The sequence below is a fragment of the Carassius auratus genome, chromosome 7 (genome assembly GCF_003368295.1).
Source record: "Carassius auratus strain Wakin chromosome 7, ASM336829v1, whole genome shotgun sequence".
Taxonomy (NCBI): domain Eukaryota; kingdom Metazoa; phylum Chordata; class Actinopteri; order Cypriniformes; family Cyprinidae; genus Carassius; species Carassius auratus.
The window spans coordinates 1,835,180-1,853,356 of record NC_039249.1 but is presented as its reverse complement, the minus strand read 5'-3'; the positions used below and the strand labels follow the sequence as shown (position 1 = coordinate 1,853,356).

Here is an 18,177-nt window from a genome sequence, read left to right as displayed (position 1 = left end):
CCCCCTCAAATTATCCAGATTTCATCCAGAAGCTCTTCTCTCTTGGAATATTTGTTACTCACAGCTTCTCTCCTCCCACCTCCTTCATTTAGACTTACTTACGAACAATTCATGTCTATTTACAGTTTCCACATAAGTTTAGGGAAGTTAACACTTCGTCAGCCTGTCAAGCGTCATATTTGTTATGATTCTCCATCTGTGACAAACCCTAAATCTATTTTAGAAGGTGTTGAGCTCACTGAGAAAAATGCAATAACAAACATTTAGGTAATATTTTCCATTATTTTTACCCAGGAATTGAGAATATTGACTATTGAATATTGGATTTGTGTCATAATTTGTAACTTATCCTATTGGGATCAACCAGGAATCATGTAAGAATCAACAGGAGTCTAATGAATATTAAATAGCCTCACTGAAAATAGGAATTATGATTATTTTAAAAAGAAAGAGAGAGAGAGAGACCCATGTTTAAAACTAGTTGACTGGTTTGAAGTCCTTCATAATGAACAGCGTCTGGCTGATTCTAATCAGAGGTCATTCCCGTCTGACAGAAGTCTGGGATTTCCCTCTCGAGCTAATTAAACGTCATTAAACACTATTATGGACAACATCCAGCCTGTGATAGCAATCAGTGTGTTACAAACAAACACAAACAGCTTCTGGAGACAGATCCTCATGAGACGTTATTAGTCTAACAGCCCAGCGATTAACACAAGAAATCCCCTCCGCTCGTTTATATTATTATTATTTATCAACTGTTACAGTGTTTATTCATATTTTGAATCAGCTCATATTTTATATGTTTGGTTTTCATTTATTAGTTTTGGTGATTTTGTTATTGTCGTTTTTTATGTTTCAGTTTAGCTTTCATTATATTTCAGGTTGCAGATAAAAGATCTTTATTTTCACTACGTCAGTCCAAATGGTTGTTGGAAAGTCACTGAATCTACTGCACAAACAAATACATAAAAGAGCCATGTTGTCTCAAAAATAGCATGAAATCAAACTGCAAAGACTTCTGGGTGTGTTTACAAGAGCAGAACTGGAAAAGTGCTATGCATTAGTTCGGCACAACCAGGTTCAGTTCCTAAAGCTGCTTGAGTTCAGCTCTTCAGTGCTTTTAGTTCATTTAGTTGACTTTTAGGAAAAGCAGATAGCACGCAACTTCCAGTGTGCATCTGTGGGACACTTCCAGCAGTTTACGGTCCAGCAGATGAACATGCACATGATTTAAAGCATCATTAAACTGAACTTTAATACTAAGAGGATTGTTTCGATCCTTGAGCATCGTGCTTCAACAACTTAGACTGTATGATCAAAAACCATATGCAATCCCAGTCCCAGTGTGATCTGACTCTCAAGGGAATACAGAGGGATGCCGTTATAACCTGGGAAAGCACGGGAGAGACTGAAAGAGAGCGCAAGGGTGGAGACAGAGAGATAGTGGAGCTGTGTGGACATAAGCAGTGATATAAACAGGGGATAAGGAAATGAAGGGAAAGGGCGCACCCTTTTAATAAACACCCAAACACACACACTCTTTTCTGTCTAGAAGACCCCTCATAACGTCTGGGACGCAGACCGAGAGTCACGTCTCTCTCACAGAAGGACTTCATTCACTGGACAGCTTCTGAAGCACTGCATGATCGGCTCTGAAGGATGCAAACCTCAACCGAGCACATCTGACATCCTCTGGTGCTCTTCACACGTAGACAAGCTCTTCGGTGTGAGCCATCATCACACAGACGCTGAAGAAGTTCAGCTCAATCTTACACCTGAAGCTGCAGAGGAGATTCTCAGAGGAGCGGCACCATTAGAAACACCACCGTATTCTTCTGCACGCTCTTGATGGTCCTGTGAATGCATGCTTTTTGGTCACTTTCTGGAAATCGTGCTACAGCAAAGCGGTGGAGGAGTTGCATGTTCTTCATGATGCAACTGCGAGTGGACACTGATCGTTTTTATTGAGGTAAACCATTTCTGTTAAACTCACTGTGTTTATTTGGAGAAGAGAAAGAGCAAGGTTCACCACGCAAGCATCTTTTTGCACATGCATTTACTTTCCTCAAGTGCCTCAAGAGTAAATCTCCAAGAATATCCAATGAAAGAAGCCGAATCTTCTCTTCTCGACTCCTCCTGGTCCTCTCTTGTAAAACACGCCCCTCTGCTCCGCCTCAACGCCCTCGACTTCTCCGACCTGTGGGATGATGAGGATCTGGAGCTGGACAGCACTGATGAAGACTCCTCCCAAACATCGGTCAATCAGACTGCAGCCACACCCCTCGCCCCGCCCCCTCCCCCGTTAGCCCCGCCCCTCTCTGCAGCGAGCGAGTCTCCTTCAGGTTGTCGTACTCTGAGGCTCCACTGGAGCGCGCTGCTGAGTCTGCCGTCTCTGCCGAGAGTGGGCCGCTTCGGGCTCCAGTCCATCTGGGCCGGTCTGGAACCAGTTCAGCTGGACACCAACAGACTGGAATACCTGTTTGAGAGCAAGCGCACCAGCAGCAGCGCCCTCTGCAGTCTGATGGGGGCACGACAGGTGAGGCTTCAATGGACCACATGAACATCCCAATAAAATATTCCTGTTTCCTCCTTATGTGTCAGTAAAGATTACGTACATCAGAGAATCATGATTTTCATCAATGATCAGAACTGTTGCTGACAACACAATGGTACAAAAACCCCAAAAATAGAACTCGTGCTTTGGCAAGTTATACTTATGACTTTAAAAGTTGGGATTATTAGACAAAAACATTCAAAGCTATGACAAAATCATAATTATGAAATAGAAAAGCAAAAAAATTACTTTAATAGTTAAGATTTTAAAAGTCTAAATTATGAAATACAAGATGAAAAGTCATGATAAAAAAGTAAAAATGATGAATTTAAAAGTCAAAATTATGACATAGTTGTGATTAGGAGATGAAAAGTCAGAACTATGAGCAGAGGTGAAGTGTTTGAGTGTTTTTCTTTAGAAAACTTTAATTCAGATCATAACATTGTACTTTTTTACTGCACTGCGTTTCATATTAAATATCATTTAATAGGCTACTTAATGGCATTGGAAATATATTACTTTCTTACTTGTACTCGAGTAAAAGTAACTCAAGAAAGTACTACATATTTTTGCGTTCTTAAGTATTAAAAGTAAAACAACGACAACAACTTTAATTTATGAAATGAAGTGCAGTAAAAAGTATGACATTATGCTTTGGAATGAAGTGAAGTAAAGTTTTCCAAAGAAAAACACTCAGATACAGATACTTCACTACTGTCCATCTCTGACTACGACTTTAGAACTCGAAATCATGACAAAATCATAATTATGACATCAAAAGTCAAAATTGTACTTTATTGATTCGTGGAGTCTCCTTTGTTTTACCAGGATAGTCCAATTTGACATAACATCTATACTCCCATAGAGTCCTGGCCATAATTATGACAGGAAAAGTGAATTATGAGAAATTATGACTTCTCATAATTTTGATTAAGTATGACATAATTTCGACTTTAACGTCAGAACTGCTGCTTATGTCACGATTATGACATTTAAAGTAAAACAAATTAAATAAAATGGACTGTACGTGTCTGAAATGGACTTTTATAAACCAGTATACTTTATAAAGCAGGAAACAAGCAGCTCTGACAGATGAATGTCTCCATCTCTCTCTCTCTGTGCAGAAGCAGCCGTGTGTGTGTGTTCTGTGTGTGAAGCGCAGTAACATCATCACTATCGCGCTGAGCAGTCTTCCTCCGGCTCACCTGCTTCCTCCTGCCATACACAGCATGGACAACACCGTACTGGACAGAGAAGACCTCCAGGTGAGCTGTGCAGTCTGCAACCCTTCACTAACACATGTGACAGCAGCAGTGAGTGTTGACTGACGTTACTGTGTCCAGAGGTTACAGATGCTGGTTCCCACTGAAGAGGAGCTGAATCTGATCAAGGAGGCGAAGGCTCGGGCCCCGCGCTCTCCTCTGGGCCCCGCAGAGCAGTGTCTCCTGATCCTGGGCAGCGTTCCTCATCTGAGCGTCAGACTGCAGCTCTGGGCCTTCTCTCTGGACCACGACACACTGGAGAGAGTGAGGACTTACATTGCTTTTATCAGTGCAAGCTCTCAGCAATGCTGAAACTGATTTCCTCGCAACAATATAATAATACACTTTGGTGCTATTCTATAGATATATCGTTGTTATATCGCATGATCATACCAAACATAACATTATTCTCATAACTTTTTTTTAAACGTAACATGAAAATGTACAGAAATTAGATCAGGGATTGTTTTGACAACATTGTCATCTGCGAAACCTTTCAAAAATCAGTTTTTGGTACATTGTTGTCATGTAAACATCAAAGGGTCAAAGGGTGTGTTTGCTATCATTGTTCCAGTTCCAAAAAAAAAAAAAAAAAAACTATCCAAAACACTCTCTTTGCAAACCTAATTTATGTTTTTGCAATTCATACTCTTTTTCAAAGTAAGTTTTACAAGAAAATACTATATCAGTAGATAATAATATAGATAATAATTTCAAAGTAAAACCAGCACTATTTTTTTATTTTATTTTATTTTTTTTTTTTATTGTGGCAAATTGGTATGAACTCGTATCTCATGTGTACTCATCTTTTACTCACAGTTGGGTTTTCCAATAAAATCACGTTATAATAATTAATTAAATTAATTTTACATTTTAAAAATGTAATTGTTAGATAATCGTTTCAAAGAAAATCCAACACTATTATATATATATATATATATACATATTTTTATTTTTTATTGTGGTTAATTTTTTCATGAATTCGTATGATCTCATTCATGCACATCTTTTACTGACAGGGTTTTCCATTAAAATCACATTATACAAATTAACAAAAAAATCACCACCATATTTTCATGAACTCAACTGTATGAGTCAAATCTGTGCTGGAAAACTGGTTTTAATTCATATTATAAAAAAAAAAAAATAATGAACTAAGATAAAGCAATGAACTGATGGCGAATGATCTGAGCTGCTGTTTTCTGTCATGTCTGGTCATTAGAAGTGTTTGTAATGAGCTCTTCCTTCGCATCCCAACAGGAAATCGCTGAGCCGCTCTTCCACCTGAAGCTTGCCATGGAGCAGCTGGCGGCCAATCAGACGTTTCGCTGCATACTTGCGACTGTGCTGGCCGTCGGTAACTTTCTGAACGGCTGTAAGGTGAGGATGAGTGTGTGAAGATGTGTGCGGTCACACACACACACGTCCCATGTGATGCATGATGGTGTGTGTCTTCACAGGCCAAGGGCTTTGAGTTGAGTTACCTGGGCAAGCTCTCTCAGGTGAGAGACACACACGGCCGCCAGCCTCTGCTTCATCACGTTTGTGTGTTACTGCTCCAGCTTTACCCACAATCCTCTGATCTCTACTCCGACATCACTGCGGTCACTAAAGCCAGCAAGGTATGAGGCTATGTGTTTAGTACTTTGTGCAAAACCCACATGAAAAAATACAACACTCTCAGAAAAACAGGTAGTCTCCGCGTCAGACGTCCAGATGTTTGGGATGATGTCCGGTTAATCTGTATCATGCTTTTATTTTGAACTTGTCTTGTCTTTATCCGTCTCTTCCTGTCTCTGATAAACATTCACTCGCTGGCGGCTAGTGTGACTACACACAAGTGCAGACGAATGTCTCGCAGCTCGAATCGCTTTGCAAAGCATCCTGGGATCAACTCCGACTACTTGAGAAGGATGGGAAGAAGAAGAAAGGTGGAGGAAGGAAAGAGGAAGGTGGAGAAGAGGCGGCGCTCCATCAGAGGCTCACACAGTTTCTGAAGGACTGTGAGGAGAGACTGAAGGTGCTCCGAGCCGTTCACCGCAGAGTCATCAACAGGTTAAATCAAGCAGTTTCAGCATTGAATCAAGTTCCTCAAAATAATTGAGTGGTTATAGTTAATTTATTTAATACTATTTCATCTGACCACACTTGCAGTTACCAATAAGTGTAACACTTTACATATCAAAGGTCATGAAATGTGCTCAGTTTGTTTTCTTTTTCCTTGCGTTCAGATTCCACTCGTTCCTGCTGTTCTTGGGTTATTCGCGCAGCATGGTGAGAGAAACGAGTGCGGAGGTGTTTTGTAAGACCGTCAGTGACTTCGCTCTGGAGTACAGAGCCACTCGCAGTGCTGTGCTTCAACAGAGGGAGAGAGAGAAGGAGAAGAAGAACAGCCAAAACACACCGAAACTCAGACCCAGACTCCAACAGAGCCCAGCTCACGTACGTCACAGCCACTGCTCACAAACTCTTTTTATTTACACCCTAGCTTCATTTATTTAAAAGTGAATGCACATTTGGTCACACTTTCTTTTAAGGTCCAATTCTCACTATAAACCAAATTAACTAGGAGTTTTGCCTCAATAATGCCCCAACTTATTAATTGTTAGTAAGGTAGAGGTTTAGGCATTGGGTTGGCTTTTTAAATAATCCTTTATCCACCAAATGTACAAGTTCTAAACTGAAAAGTGTTCATATTTTGGAGAAAGCAAAGAGAACCAGATGTAGCCTACCATTTACATCCCATTTTCACCAAATTTGACCATTTTAATTAAGAAGGTAGATGTAATGCTGGGTTGCTTTCTTTCGCCGCAGGAGAATCAGGAGCAGGTGAAACTGGAAGAGGTTTTGAAGACTCCTGAAACACCGTCGACGTCGTCTTTCCACCTTGACTTCACTCTTCCACGACAACGCAGCAAGACGAGCGACAAGAAAGGTAGTCTCTTCTAAATGTTACTACTGTACATCATTTGGTTGTGTTCAAATAAAATTGGAAAATATTCTCAAATATCAATGATTGATTTGTTGCAGGTTGTCCCTCCCGAAAGCTGAAGTGGTGATCTCCAGTCCTTATCTCAGCAAAGAGTGTAGCTCATTGTTGACACGTTAGCTTGTTAACTTTGATTATGGAAGAAAAACTTGAAATAATTTTTTTTTTTTCTTTCTTTTTTTTTTTTTAAGAATTATTGGTAAGTTAGCAGCTGTCACAAATATTGGTAACTTTTGGGTTTTGAGTCAAAAGCAGAGATTTTGCATGTTATATCGTTGCTGTTCATTAATTGTTTTGTTTCATTATTTCAATCCTTAATGTTTGCTGAGAAAAACGTTTAAGTTTCCAGTGTGACAACTTACCCCATATATTGTGACCACATCCCAATGCTTGACTTGCTTACTTTGTGTTTTATATATAACATTAACGGTACCGTTGTATAAACTACAATAAACTGTCAACAGTTTAGCATTCTTCTTGCCATAATTTCCTGTAGTGATTTAGAATTTCAAATAAATTATGTTTATTGATAATATTGTGATTCGCATGAAATAAACAATTTCAAATATATTTTCAGTAACCTTCTTAGTTTAGTTTAGTTTATATTTTTTGATGTTTTTAGAAGCATGGCGGTAAACGGTAAAATCTCAAAGCACCATAGCTAATAACAACAGTTATATAAAAATGTTATCTCCTAGTGTTTTTTTGTTTTTTTTACAGATATTTTTACTAGCCTACATAGCAAAATTTGTTTACCTTAATTGGCAATTTACCATGTATTAATGTAGTAAATACTTTTTTATACAATGTAGTTACTACAATGGTTTTGTACAGACCTTTAATTTCGGTTTAAGGCATTTACTCTCTGAAGGAGGAGGACTGCTTTAACCAAATCTTTAATCCACCAATCTTCTTCTTCTTCTTCTGGTGCTTTAATCCACCAATCAAACGAACTCTTTATTTTAAAGAAGAACCACGTATAGGAGATTGACGCGTAAATCCACCAATCAATGCCGTGCTGTTCCCCAGCGCGCTGTGATGTAGCCAATGATATTCGAGGATGTAGAGTGTGGGGCGGGGCTTGTTTCCAGTGCGTATTTGCGCGACGCCATTTCGTGCCTCGTCTGTTGGTCGGTGTCTGCTGCACGCGCTGGTACGGACTGTATCCACAAAACAGTACAGCACCGAATTTTAATCATTTTTAGTCTTAAACTCCCGGTGAGTATTTTGTTTCGAGAGATTTTTGTCACTTTTTTTGACTGACGTTGAACTATCTTTGGAGAATTTTTTGTGTTTTTATTTTTTACTTTTAATGCATTTTTCTGGTCGTTTTCTGCTGGGCTTTGGTGGCGTACATTTTGTGATGCCGTTGTAGAGCAGTGAAAAACATGTATGCTTTGAGAGGACCGCACGATTTTTATTTTATTTTTGAAAGTAGGAGTTATTTTTCACCCCATTTTTGCAGGACTAATACTGCTAGAGCAGCTGGTTTGTTTGATTTTTGGAGTTAATGTGGAGGAAATGTCTCTTATGGACCGGTGGTTGTGTTTTCAAGATGGGCTCGTTTTTCCCTCCATGTTCAGGATTCAGAATATAAACGCGTTTTAAGGCCATTTTTAACATGAAAGACTGTTTTTCCCAACACGAGTAGACTGTTTTTATTCGGTTGTAGACATTTGGACTGAGTTTACCATTATTCGGGTTATTTTTGCTCTTATTTTCGAGGGTCGTTCCAGTCGGAATCGTGTCCATTGATTTTTGCAGGCTTTGAATTCTGTCTCGGCACTTTTAATGGACTGAAAAAAAAAAAAAAAACACGTTTTCTGTCTCATGCAATAATTCAGATCAATGCATGGACCATGTAACAATTAAAATGTGCACCCAAAATCATGTAAATGGGAATCTTTCCATTAAAAGTACATCAAGATTGTTGAATTGAACTGGTTGCATTAATATTAAATAAATGTCTGAAGAAGGCCCAGTGGGCCAAAGACAAAATTACTGCCTTAACTCAATTGCCCCCATGCTCTACCTGTTCAGATTAATATCCTATGTGTATGTAATCCAGAAGTTAGCCTATGAAGCTCTTCTAGTTGTTTCGTAATGTCTCGAAGAATTGAGAATGATGATAATGCCCCCTCCTCCCAAACAAACATCGCTAATGTGTCTTGAACAGTATTTCCAATGCAATTTCACATTAGAAAGTGGTTTAAATTTGCTTTGTCTTTCTGTGCTTGATATAGAAAATACAAATATTGTTTTGTCTTCACTAAATTAGTATCTGCTATTTGAAATGCACCAAATCCCGTTCCTCACTAGGCACACATCAGGGTTATATTTCAACTATAGTAAATTAAGATATTGAGTATCTAACCAACTTATCCACTACTTTCAATATAGAATGCAGGGGGGGGGGGGTATATAAATTAATATGTACATTTTGTTATTGACTTTTACGCCATAAGCAAGTATGTACAGTAAGACTGGACATTAATTCCCATTTTAATCTACAAAGCAGTAGAATGCAACATCACTACATCTGTAGTATGAACAGGGTTTAATAACATGGGAGTGATCCAGTGTCTTTGCATTGCAGTGTCCTTTCTTGGTGTGTGAATTTGATTTGTCTCAAAATACGCCGGCCACACTTTGGGAAACCCTGGTCGAGACTGAACCCCACATTGCTGATATTAATACCTTTGCATTCAACACACACATTCAGCTCTTTAGTCACACTCCTATTCCCAAGTCCATATTTTACACCAAATCTGTCTTTAGAAACATTAGTCCTATCATGGAGATTTCAGGTCTTCCAACCCTAAAGATCTCGATTGTTAACAAAAAAACAACAAAAAAAAAACTTTCCCTGCTTTAGGGAGCTAAAGATGTTAATTTCTGATTTCATTCATTTTGCTTTTTTTGTTTTTGAGGCAGCATTTTTGAGCCACATCAATCCGTAAGTTGGGTTTTCTTTTGTTCTCCACTTCCGCTCCAATCTTCCTGAAAAGTGTGTTATTCAGATTAGCCTCCCATTTGCTGTGTAGCCTTTACCACCTACTTCTGTCACCTTTAAAACTGCTGTAGAGTAACAGATCAACTTTATTAGTCGTCTTGTGGATTTGATTTGCTTTACAATTAGAAACACGTTAATTGTCTAAAGAAGTTTGAGCAAACGGGTCAGCAGAACACTAAACCACACGCTTCAGATGCGTAACATTCACAGAGACCTCACATTTTGCTAAACACTGAGTTCTAGCATTATTTTGGGAATTAATGGTATTGTAATATAAAAGGCAATAATAATTTTAGATCTACTACACTAGTCATCATTTAAAATGGATCAAAACCTTTTATAAGTTCTCCTAAAACCAGAAAACCAAAATGTTTAACTTTATTTGATCCACTTTAAATGTTGACTACCACTATTTTTTCTTTTCTTTTTTTACTTTGTCATTTAAACCCCTTTTCTGTCCTTCTGGATGAGTGCAAACAAATCTTCATCTTGCCATGTGAAATTTGTTGTTAGCAAGAATAAACATCTAAATTTCATATTAAAACTTATGTTTTCCCATTAAATGGCATTATTGTGTTCTAGACCACCCACATTCTACTGGCAGTGGTGAAAACAATGCTAACTGCATCATAATTTGGTCTTGATTTATAGAATAATTCTGTACAGCTGAAATATTGATGTAGTTATAAGTTGTTATAATTTGAAGCAAAGGTAGCTGCTATTGTTATATTTATGACGTTATAGATACATACAGGGCCTAATTTTCCTTAAATGCATGTTTATTGTTCTGCTGTCTATAATAGTGCCTGGGGAGATTTTAATTTCACCTCTGACTCACTCTGTAATTGGTCCACAGTGACCGTTTCACCCTCTTTGATCCCTATAAAGTGATAATTTCCTACAGATATTCATCTTTTTGTTCAGCTATGATGCAGACTTAATGGTGCATCTTAAGCTTTGCCGACGGCATCGTTTGATAGACCTTTTTAATCTGTTGGTGGCATTGTGAATTTTTTTTTCTTTTCCATTAGCGCAGGATATGCTTGTCTCACGTGACTGGGAAACATCACTCTTTTTGACTCTTTGAAAGGAAATATAGGGATCATGTGACATTGAGCGGGTTTATCTAACATTACAGTGACATGGCTGCTCTTTTTTTCACTTGGGTTATTTGTGTGGATTTAATGTGCACCAACCACTGGGTGGCAGCATCCAAACACTAGACTGCTTGTTTGTCCTTGGGAAAGTGTTGAGATTGGTGCGGTGGGTTACATCACCCACCCACGCAGTACGACCTTCACCCACAATGCACTGCTGAGCAGCAGCTCAACGGTGTCCAATAACAACCCTCTTCTCTCCAACAGAATCAGGCAGACAGACGACTCGACCTGAAATACAGACAGAATGGAGTGAGTTCTGACTATTCAACCCCCAACATCCCCCTCAGAACACTTAAATATCTCAATGTGCACGTCATGTGGAGGTCAGGTTGCTAAGTGTCCCAAAAGTGCCCCAAAACACCAGCTCAAACATACCAGTTTACCTTTTAAACGTGTAGTAAGCACAGACCGTGATCCACACACACACAAACATACATTTCCCTCAGTAAGTTCACCGTTCAGTGCATTTCTTCCCATTTGACTCTGTCAAACCCATAAACCAATACTATAAGGCCTCTTTATTTAATCTTAAATGCAGCAGGCGTTTAGTTTCACTTTCACATTTTAGTTTGCATGTGTGATGTCTCAGCAGGTCATACATTCCCACATTACCCGCTCAGTATTGGTTTATACAGATACGAACGCCGTCCCCTGTGGGGCATTTGACCAACAAACTGCCCAAGACTACCACATACACACCTGTCTAGTTCATAGAGGGAATCTCTTGATTTTAAATGTGTAGCGATGCACATTATAGCACAGGGAAGCTTCATATGACTGCTGTGGCTCTTACTTTAAACATATGAGTTGATATAACTTATGAAATTAATGTTAACTATTTTAGTTTGATTGTTAGAAACTGTATATCTTCATGTTTGCTCTTCACAAGCATTGTTCTTGGTAATGTTCATAGTAGTGGAGCAATTGGAAATGTTTAAGTATTGATCAGGGCTGTAAACTTCATGTGGTTCCCTTTTTAAACCGAGAAAGTCCACGTGAAACCAAAAATGACCCCATTTACTTTCATATTAGTCTTATTGCAAGTAATTCATCAGTAAATGCTATTTTGAAAGAAAAACGGGTTGCAAATACGTTGATTTTAGATTTCAAGAATGAATCTGGTCTCACTAGCTGTTTCCATCCATGTATTTTTTTATGCAAATTCAGATATTGCTTAACGTCACATGCATGCAAAATCTTAAAATACACTATTAGAAGTTGTGCGCATGGCCTCCAAAAGAAATGCATTTACCAGACAAATCCCTTGATGCACAATTAAAACCAATCACAGGATTGGATAACCGTAATTACCAGTGGACCAATCACATTACACACCATCTAAAATGTATAGTGATTCTGAAATGGCTGTGCAAAGTCTGTCATCAAAATAATTTGGTGTATTTACATCCTAAAACTGTTTCAAACCTTTGCATTCCCGCACATTACATGGCGACGATAATTACATTCCATCAGTTGCATGTGCACCAGCGTCCATTTTTATTATGGATATATTTGAGCAGTTTACCGTGAAGTGAAGATCTCTGATCTCTTGAACATATGGAAAGGAAACTGCTTAATTTGCAAATGGTTCACGTGATGCTCCATTTTAGGTTCAATTAGCAACTTTGGATGGAAACGTAGTTATGGAGGCCAGTGATCTAGTAATCGGCGCTAATTTCTCATTTGTTCTTCCTGTCTCTGTCGATCTTCTGCACCCCTCTATTCCTCTCTTTTCACCCAGACATTCCCCAACCACCAGCAGCCTGATGGCCAGCAACGTCACCAACAAGACCGATCCGCGTTCGCTGAACTCCCGGGTCTTCATCGGGAACCTCAACACCATGCTGGTGACCAAGGCTGATGTGGAGGCCATCTTCAGTAAGTACGGGAAGATCGTGGGTTGCTCTGTGCACAAAGGCTTCGCCTTCGTCCAGTACGCCAACGAGAGGAACGCCAGAGCCGCAGTCGCTGGTGAAGATGGGCGGATGATCGTCGGACAGGTGCTCGGTAAGTAGTGTGATCTCCACTGCGAAGATCTCGTTGATGCAGGTCTATGTAGATTCATTTCTTACCTTCGTTTTCCAAGGTTGTTTCGATTTGTTTAAAAGTCAACACACTTGGCGTCCATACTTGCAATGCTTCCAAACATGCAACACCAACTCGTTCTACTTGGATGGGGAAATACTAAAATCTGCTGACCAGACTGAATATTTAAATGGCGTATTTCAAATTGGCACCGAATTTGTGCATTCGTAATCCCAAGCATAGGTCTGTTTCTGTAGTAAGATTATAATGGCAGTTGAAGTGACTTACCCAATGGGTGATTGGCCATTTTATTAAGAAGGCGAGACTTTTATACTTTCTTCCATTTCATGGTAATGAGAGAACTGTTTTTGTATATGTGATGGTCTTGGTTAATCTCACATAACCTGTCAAGAATTTGTTTCCACCAAAATTCTAAAGAATAAGGAATTACTTTTTGCTTAAATCAAGATTTGTTTTTGTAACGTCACAATTTTTATGACCGTTTATGCTTTCATTTATGCAATTATTATATTACGTAATAAACATACGCACAGTGCAAAAAAGTCATGATCTTAAATCTCAGTCATTTATTTTATGCAAAATGAAAAAAAGAACAAAAAAGTTATTTATCCTGATATGGATAGTGGAGAGGGAAATTGAGATCAGGACATTTCTGCTGAATATCTTTAATTGGACATGGTCTGAATTCAAAAGTTGAAGCTCAAAGAAAATCCAGTCGTATTGCAATCTTGTGCCCCAAACTGGTAAATACAGCATTATTTGTAGGGATTGTTAACCTTCAGTTGCTCGAGGGTGATTGGTCCTCTAAGAAATATTCTGTTAGTTTTAGGATGACTTAAGATACAGGCTTGTGCATCAGCACCATTTTTTTATTATTCATTTTCAAGATGCTTTCATCCAATTCCGTGAATACTAAGTGACGTTCTTTTTTCTTCATGTGTGTTCAATCTTTCTGCTTTTTCAGATATAAATCTGGCTGGGGAGCCAAAACCCCATCGGCCAAACACTACTAAGCGCTCTGCAGGAGATATGTACAGGTTTGTATTCAATGTACATATATGTAAAAAAAAAGTGTGTAAGTATTTTTCCCCCTGTTCATTCTTTAATTGCTTTCTCCTCCAACAGTCCTTCATTTGATCTGGACTATGACTTTCAGAGAGATTACTATGACAGGTGAGATCACTGATCAAACGCTGTGCAAAGAGCTTTTTCTATCATTATTCATTAAAGGCTTTTAATGTCTGTCTGAACTGGGATTGCACGATTCCAGGATGGTGTGGTTTAATCTGAGCGTGTGTTTTCAGGATGTACTCGTACCCGTCTCGCGTCCCCCCTCCTCCTCCTCCTCCGCTCTCACGGCCGGTGATTCCCTCCAAACGAGCGCGAGTGAGCGTGAGCGGTGGCAGCCGCAGGACCAAGAGCAGCTTCTCCTCTAAGAGCAGCCAGCGCACGTCCCGCACCAGTGAGGAGCAGTTTTTCTCCATTTCATACATCTTCGTTTTTGTGAAAGAGACTTCTTTCACAAATGACACTATCTTAACAGCAAACTTTTGAACTGTAGTGTACATCTGGACTAATAAGCACCTCAATGTCTGAGATGTTTAGCAAGCACAGATTATATTCCTGTTTGTGTGCAGTGAGAGTTGATGATCTACAGACCATTAAGAAGGAGCTGACTCAGATTAAACACAAAGTGGACTATCTGCTGGAGAGCCTGGAGCGCATGGAGAGAGACCACAGCAAGAAATCAGGTACATGCCACACAGACCCTACAACCGCACAAAACCAGTAAAACTAGTCATTTCTAATCAGTCTCTCCTCACATTTCTGCACAGAGGTGAAGAGCTCTAAACCAGATGAAGTGTCACCACAGCACTCCAGCAGCAAGAAAGAGCGCGAGAACTCAGAAATGAACGACTATGAGGACGATGGAGACCTGCTGGAGGAAGAGGAGGTGAGTGAAAGACATACAACACAGTCAGAAATCATGCATCCACTCGCTCGTATTCACCCGTCACTTCTGGTTTGTGCAGATCAAGAGTCGAGGAAGGGAGGATGATGATGATGAAGAAGAGGAAGGTGAGCAGGAGGAAGGAGAGGACGATGGGGACAGCGCCAACGGAGACCATTCTTAAACACTGCAGACACAGACACGCATGCATGCTCACCGTGAGATGTAGAGTAGATCCTCTGACCTTCAACGCACACTTAGTTTTATTTTAGAAGTCCAGAGCAATAACTAAGACTCTGTGGATCATGAAAATGACACTTTTTAGAGAAGCCGTGTAAACCCCTGACTCGAGCCAGCTTTCCATGAGATTGTGTATTTCTTGAATTTAAAACGGTTGAATGCTTTGGATTGAGAAAATACTTTAGATCGCATTGAAATAAATCTCCTTCATTGGTGTGACATTGAACAAGTTTGCTGACAAGCCGTTTTAAAGATTGGCAACCCAACAGCTCGATTGTGTTTGGAAATTTGGAGGATGAACCACGTGCTACACGGCTATCGGATTTGACCAAACTATCAGTTATAGGTTGTGCTTAGATGAAGGTTAAAGCAAAAATAAGTAACCAGTTTCATAACTTTTCAACCCCTAAGGCTAGCTCAGTATTTGTCAATGATAATTACCATCCTGAACGACTAATGTAGGTTTACCGTGTGGTTTAGTGATTGACACGTTGATGAGCCAATCAGAATGCATCAAATTTGGACATTAGAGCTCTTAAAGAGACACTAACTTGTACGTTCAACCTTGCTAATTGGTTTGCACCAACCATACGCTGCCAATATAAACACATTGGATTGTCAAGCCATTCCTTTCCCACTTCTGGCAGGTTCAGGTTGTTCTTCTCTGGTGTTTTTAAAGTCTTAGTCCGTTGCATGACTTACGGTGGCGATAATGGTGGATGGAATTCGGGAACGTTCTGCTATGTTCTTGAGGTCATTCACTCTTTAAACCGGCCTGTGCAGATTGAAATTGCACAGACGCGCTCAAATACGTCTGTCTTCACCAATGCTTTCCATGATTCTTCTGGTTGTGAGACCCTTCTGTGCAGATTTCTGATCTTAAACGCTTGTTGTCGCCGTCTACTCCTACACATACTAGACTCTCATAAGAGTCTCAGATTGTTTCCCAAAGCTCTTGGCAGACTAAAGTCCCCAAACCCTAACAAACTGAACCCAATTGTTCTTATTTGTGCGCTGGTTCAGCCACAGCAATGCTCTTCTAGGACTTGTTTTGGGAATAAATGTAAAGTTACTCATCCTGACCAGTGGGTGGCAGTGTGGCCCCGTTCTGTTATTTAACCTCACAGAAATACTGTTTGTTTGATTGAACTGTTTTATATTCTGTATGTGGGCACTGAGTGTGTGAGAATAAGTTTGGATTGTACAGTTAACGTGATTTTACCCGTGTGTTTGTATCTGTGTGCAGTGACACTAAGAGCTGAGTTTGCTTCTGGTAAATACTACGTGTGTTTGTAGCCATTTTGTTTCTATTTGTTTTGTTTGTCTTCTGTTTGGTCTGTGTTATAAGTTTCAATAAAACTACAAATGTTCATGACACGTTGGCTCTTACTGTAAGAATCTGGAACAACTGCTATATGATGATGAACTACTTCAATGCTTTTTATTTTCCAAAGAGTAGCCGTGAAGTGTTTAATTATGCTTGCATCCTTACAAGTTGAGACGGTCTCATCAAATGCCTTTCTGCAAAACGATTTCCTTCACTTCAATAAACTAATTAACAGAAACCCTGATTAATTGGAGTCGTTCAACAGTCGCTGCACTGCATTCAATCAGTTTCTGAATGGTGCTTGTATCACCGCTGTCTGTCACTGATGTTTTTAGGGTTGTTATATTTCAATAGAGATATCTGCTGTAAATTTGTGTTGCTGTCATCCACAATGAAATCTCATTATTTTTAGGCCTGTAGCAAATGTTTGGAAGTGTTTCAGTTTAGCTTCTCCAACGAGTCTCATCTTTTCTTTTTTTATTTTTATTTTCTTGAGAACTCTCTGAATGTTGCATGCTGTTGAATGTTTATTGATGATGTGTGATGTATAATTTTTTTGGCCTTTCAGATTCATCTTCTGCATTCGTCTCTCGATCTGTCTGTTGCTGCAAAATTAGAGGACTTGTTAAAACACAACCTAAACTGCTCAAAACATTTTCTGTTTAGGCCCTGGGAGTGTAATTGAATGATTTAGAGGTTGAGGTTTCTGTGTCTCGATATGAGGACATGCACTTCATCTCCAGAGATGCTTCACCAGTTTTACGCAGTTTCCTTTGAGGGGAATTAAAAAATAAAAACTACTGTTGAATAAACTCTGAAACTGGAAGACTTGGATGACAACCTGTTAATATAAAGCCTGGTTTAACTTGAAGAAATTATGACAGGATTCAGAAACTAACATCGCGATAAATATCAGTATTATATAATAGGAAATAAAATAGCCTTTTGTGATATTTGTAGCCATATCGCTCAGCCCTGCTGTATACATTGTTCTGTTTCATTAGTTGATTTGTCTCCTGGTTTTACTTTATTTCATCAGAAGTTTTTTTAACCGAGGACAGAATGATTGCATGTTCTTCTGTGACCTTCGGTCTATCAGACAGATCTCAGGAACCTGAGCAACGTGAAACAGACTCGTATGAAATAAACTCTGTTCAATTTAATTAAAGGGGGATTATTTCATACAAATGAAATGACTCGGTGCCATTATTCTGGAGCTTTGGAGGCGGACAGATGCAGGAACAATCAAATGAATTGAATTTGTGACACACATCTGCTCGGTTTCAAACACAGCGAGTGAACGAGGACCGATGAAGTGAAGATGAAGACAACGATTACTGCACAAGCATGCCACAGATGGCAGAACAGCACGCCAGCCGCACACCAATATTCATTAATGAAGTGTGTGTGTGTGTGTGACAGTGCTGCACGTCTAATGCCTCACTGCTCACAATCATTCCAGTGCAGTGAACACACACACACACACACACACTCATGCATTCAGGCGATCTGTCATCTCTCTCTCTCTCATCAGCCTCTCTGTTTCTTCAGCTCTGCTCTTTCTCCTTCCTCCATCATCTTCTTCTTTGTTTTATGATCCTGTCATTTTTACTTTGACATCCATCACTCCAT

At 39.4% G+C, this 18,177-nt stretch overlaps 2 protein-coding genes across 5 annotated transcripts; both read left to right on the top strand.

Moving 5' to 3' along the window:
- Nucleotides 1-1,052: 1,052 nt before the first annotated feature.
- Nucleotides 1,053-7,347, top strand: LOC113105420 (FH1/FH2 domain-containing protein 1). Its single transcript, XM_026266477.1, has 9 exons — nt 1,053-2,539; nt 3,682-3,822; nt 3,901-4,083; nt 5,080-5,199; nt 5,280-5,441; nt 5,645-5,874; nt 6,051-6,261; nt 6,634-6,754; nt 6,850-7,347. Exons 1-9 carry the CDS (start codon nt 2,054-2,056, stop codon nt 6,876-6,878), a joined length of 1,683 nt encoding a protein of 560 aa, XP_026122262.1. The 5' UTR covers nt 1,053-2,053; the 3' UTR covers nt 6,879-7,347.
- A 534-nt stretch (nt 7,348-7,881) lies between these two features.
- LOC113105457 (heterogeneous nuclear ribonucleoprotein C-like) lies at nt 7,882-16,593 on the top strand. Of its 4 annotated transcripts, none has more exons than XM_026266528.1 (10): nt 7,902-8,026; nt 9,743-9,764; nt 11,186-11,230; nt 12,723-12,988; nt 13,992-14,064; nt 14,153-14,200; nt 14,332-14,489; nt 14,665-14,778; nt 14,863-14,981; nt 15,061-16,593. In XM_026266528.1, exons 3-10 carry the CDS (start codon nt 11,226-11,228, stop codon nt 15,160-15,162), a joined length of 885 nt encoding a protein of 294 aa, XP_026122313.1. In that variant the 5' UTR covers nt 7,902-8,026; nt 9,743-9,764; nt 11,186-11,225; the 3' UTR covers nt 15,163-16,593. The 4 variants fall into 4 exon arrangements, with proteins under 4 accessions (XP_026122312.1, XP_026122313.1, XP_026122315.1 ...); XM_026266529.1 differs by having other exon boundaries at nt 7,913-8,026; nt 9,739-9,764; XM_026266527.1 differs by lacking the exon at nt 9,743-9,764 and having other exon boundaries at nt 7,882-8,026.
- Nucleotides 16,594-18,177: the final 1,584 nt, after the last annotated feature.

Excerpts from the sequence above, each read along its gene's own strand:
- LOC113105420 (XM_026266477.1), top strand. The coding sequence starts at position 2,054 with ATGCATTTACTTTCCTCAAGTGCCTCAAGAGTAAATCTCCAAGAATAT. Across the intron at positions 6,262-6,633 it reads TCCAACAGAGCCCAGCTCAC|GAGAATCAGGAGCAGGTGAA; the intron begins GTACGTCACAGC and ends CTTTCGCCGCAG. Across the intron at positions 6,755-6,849 it reads CAAGACGAGCGACAAGAAAG|GTTGTCCCTCCCGAAAGCTG; the intron begins GTAGTCTCTTCT and ends GATTTGTTGCAG.
- LOC113105457 (XM_026266527.1), top strand. Across the intron at positions 14,201-14,331 it reads CAGAGAGATTACTATGACAG|GATGTACTCGTACCCGTCTC; the intron begins GTGAGATCACTG and ends GTGTGTTTTCAG. Across the intron at positions 14,982-15,060 it reads ACCTGCTGGAGGAAGAGGAG|ATCAAGAGTCGAGGAAGGGA; the intron begins GTGAGTGAAAGA and ends TGGTTTGTGCAG.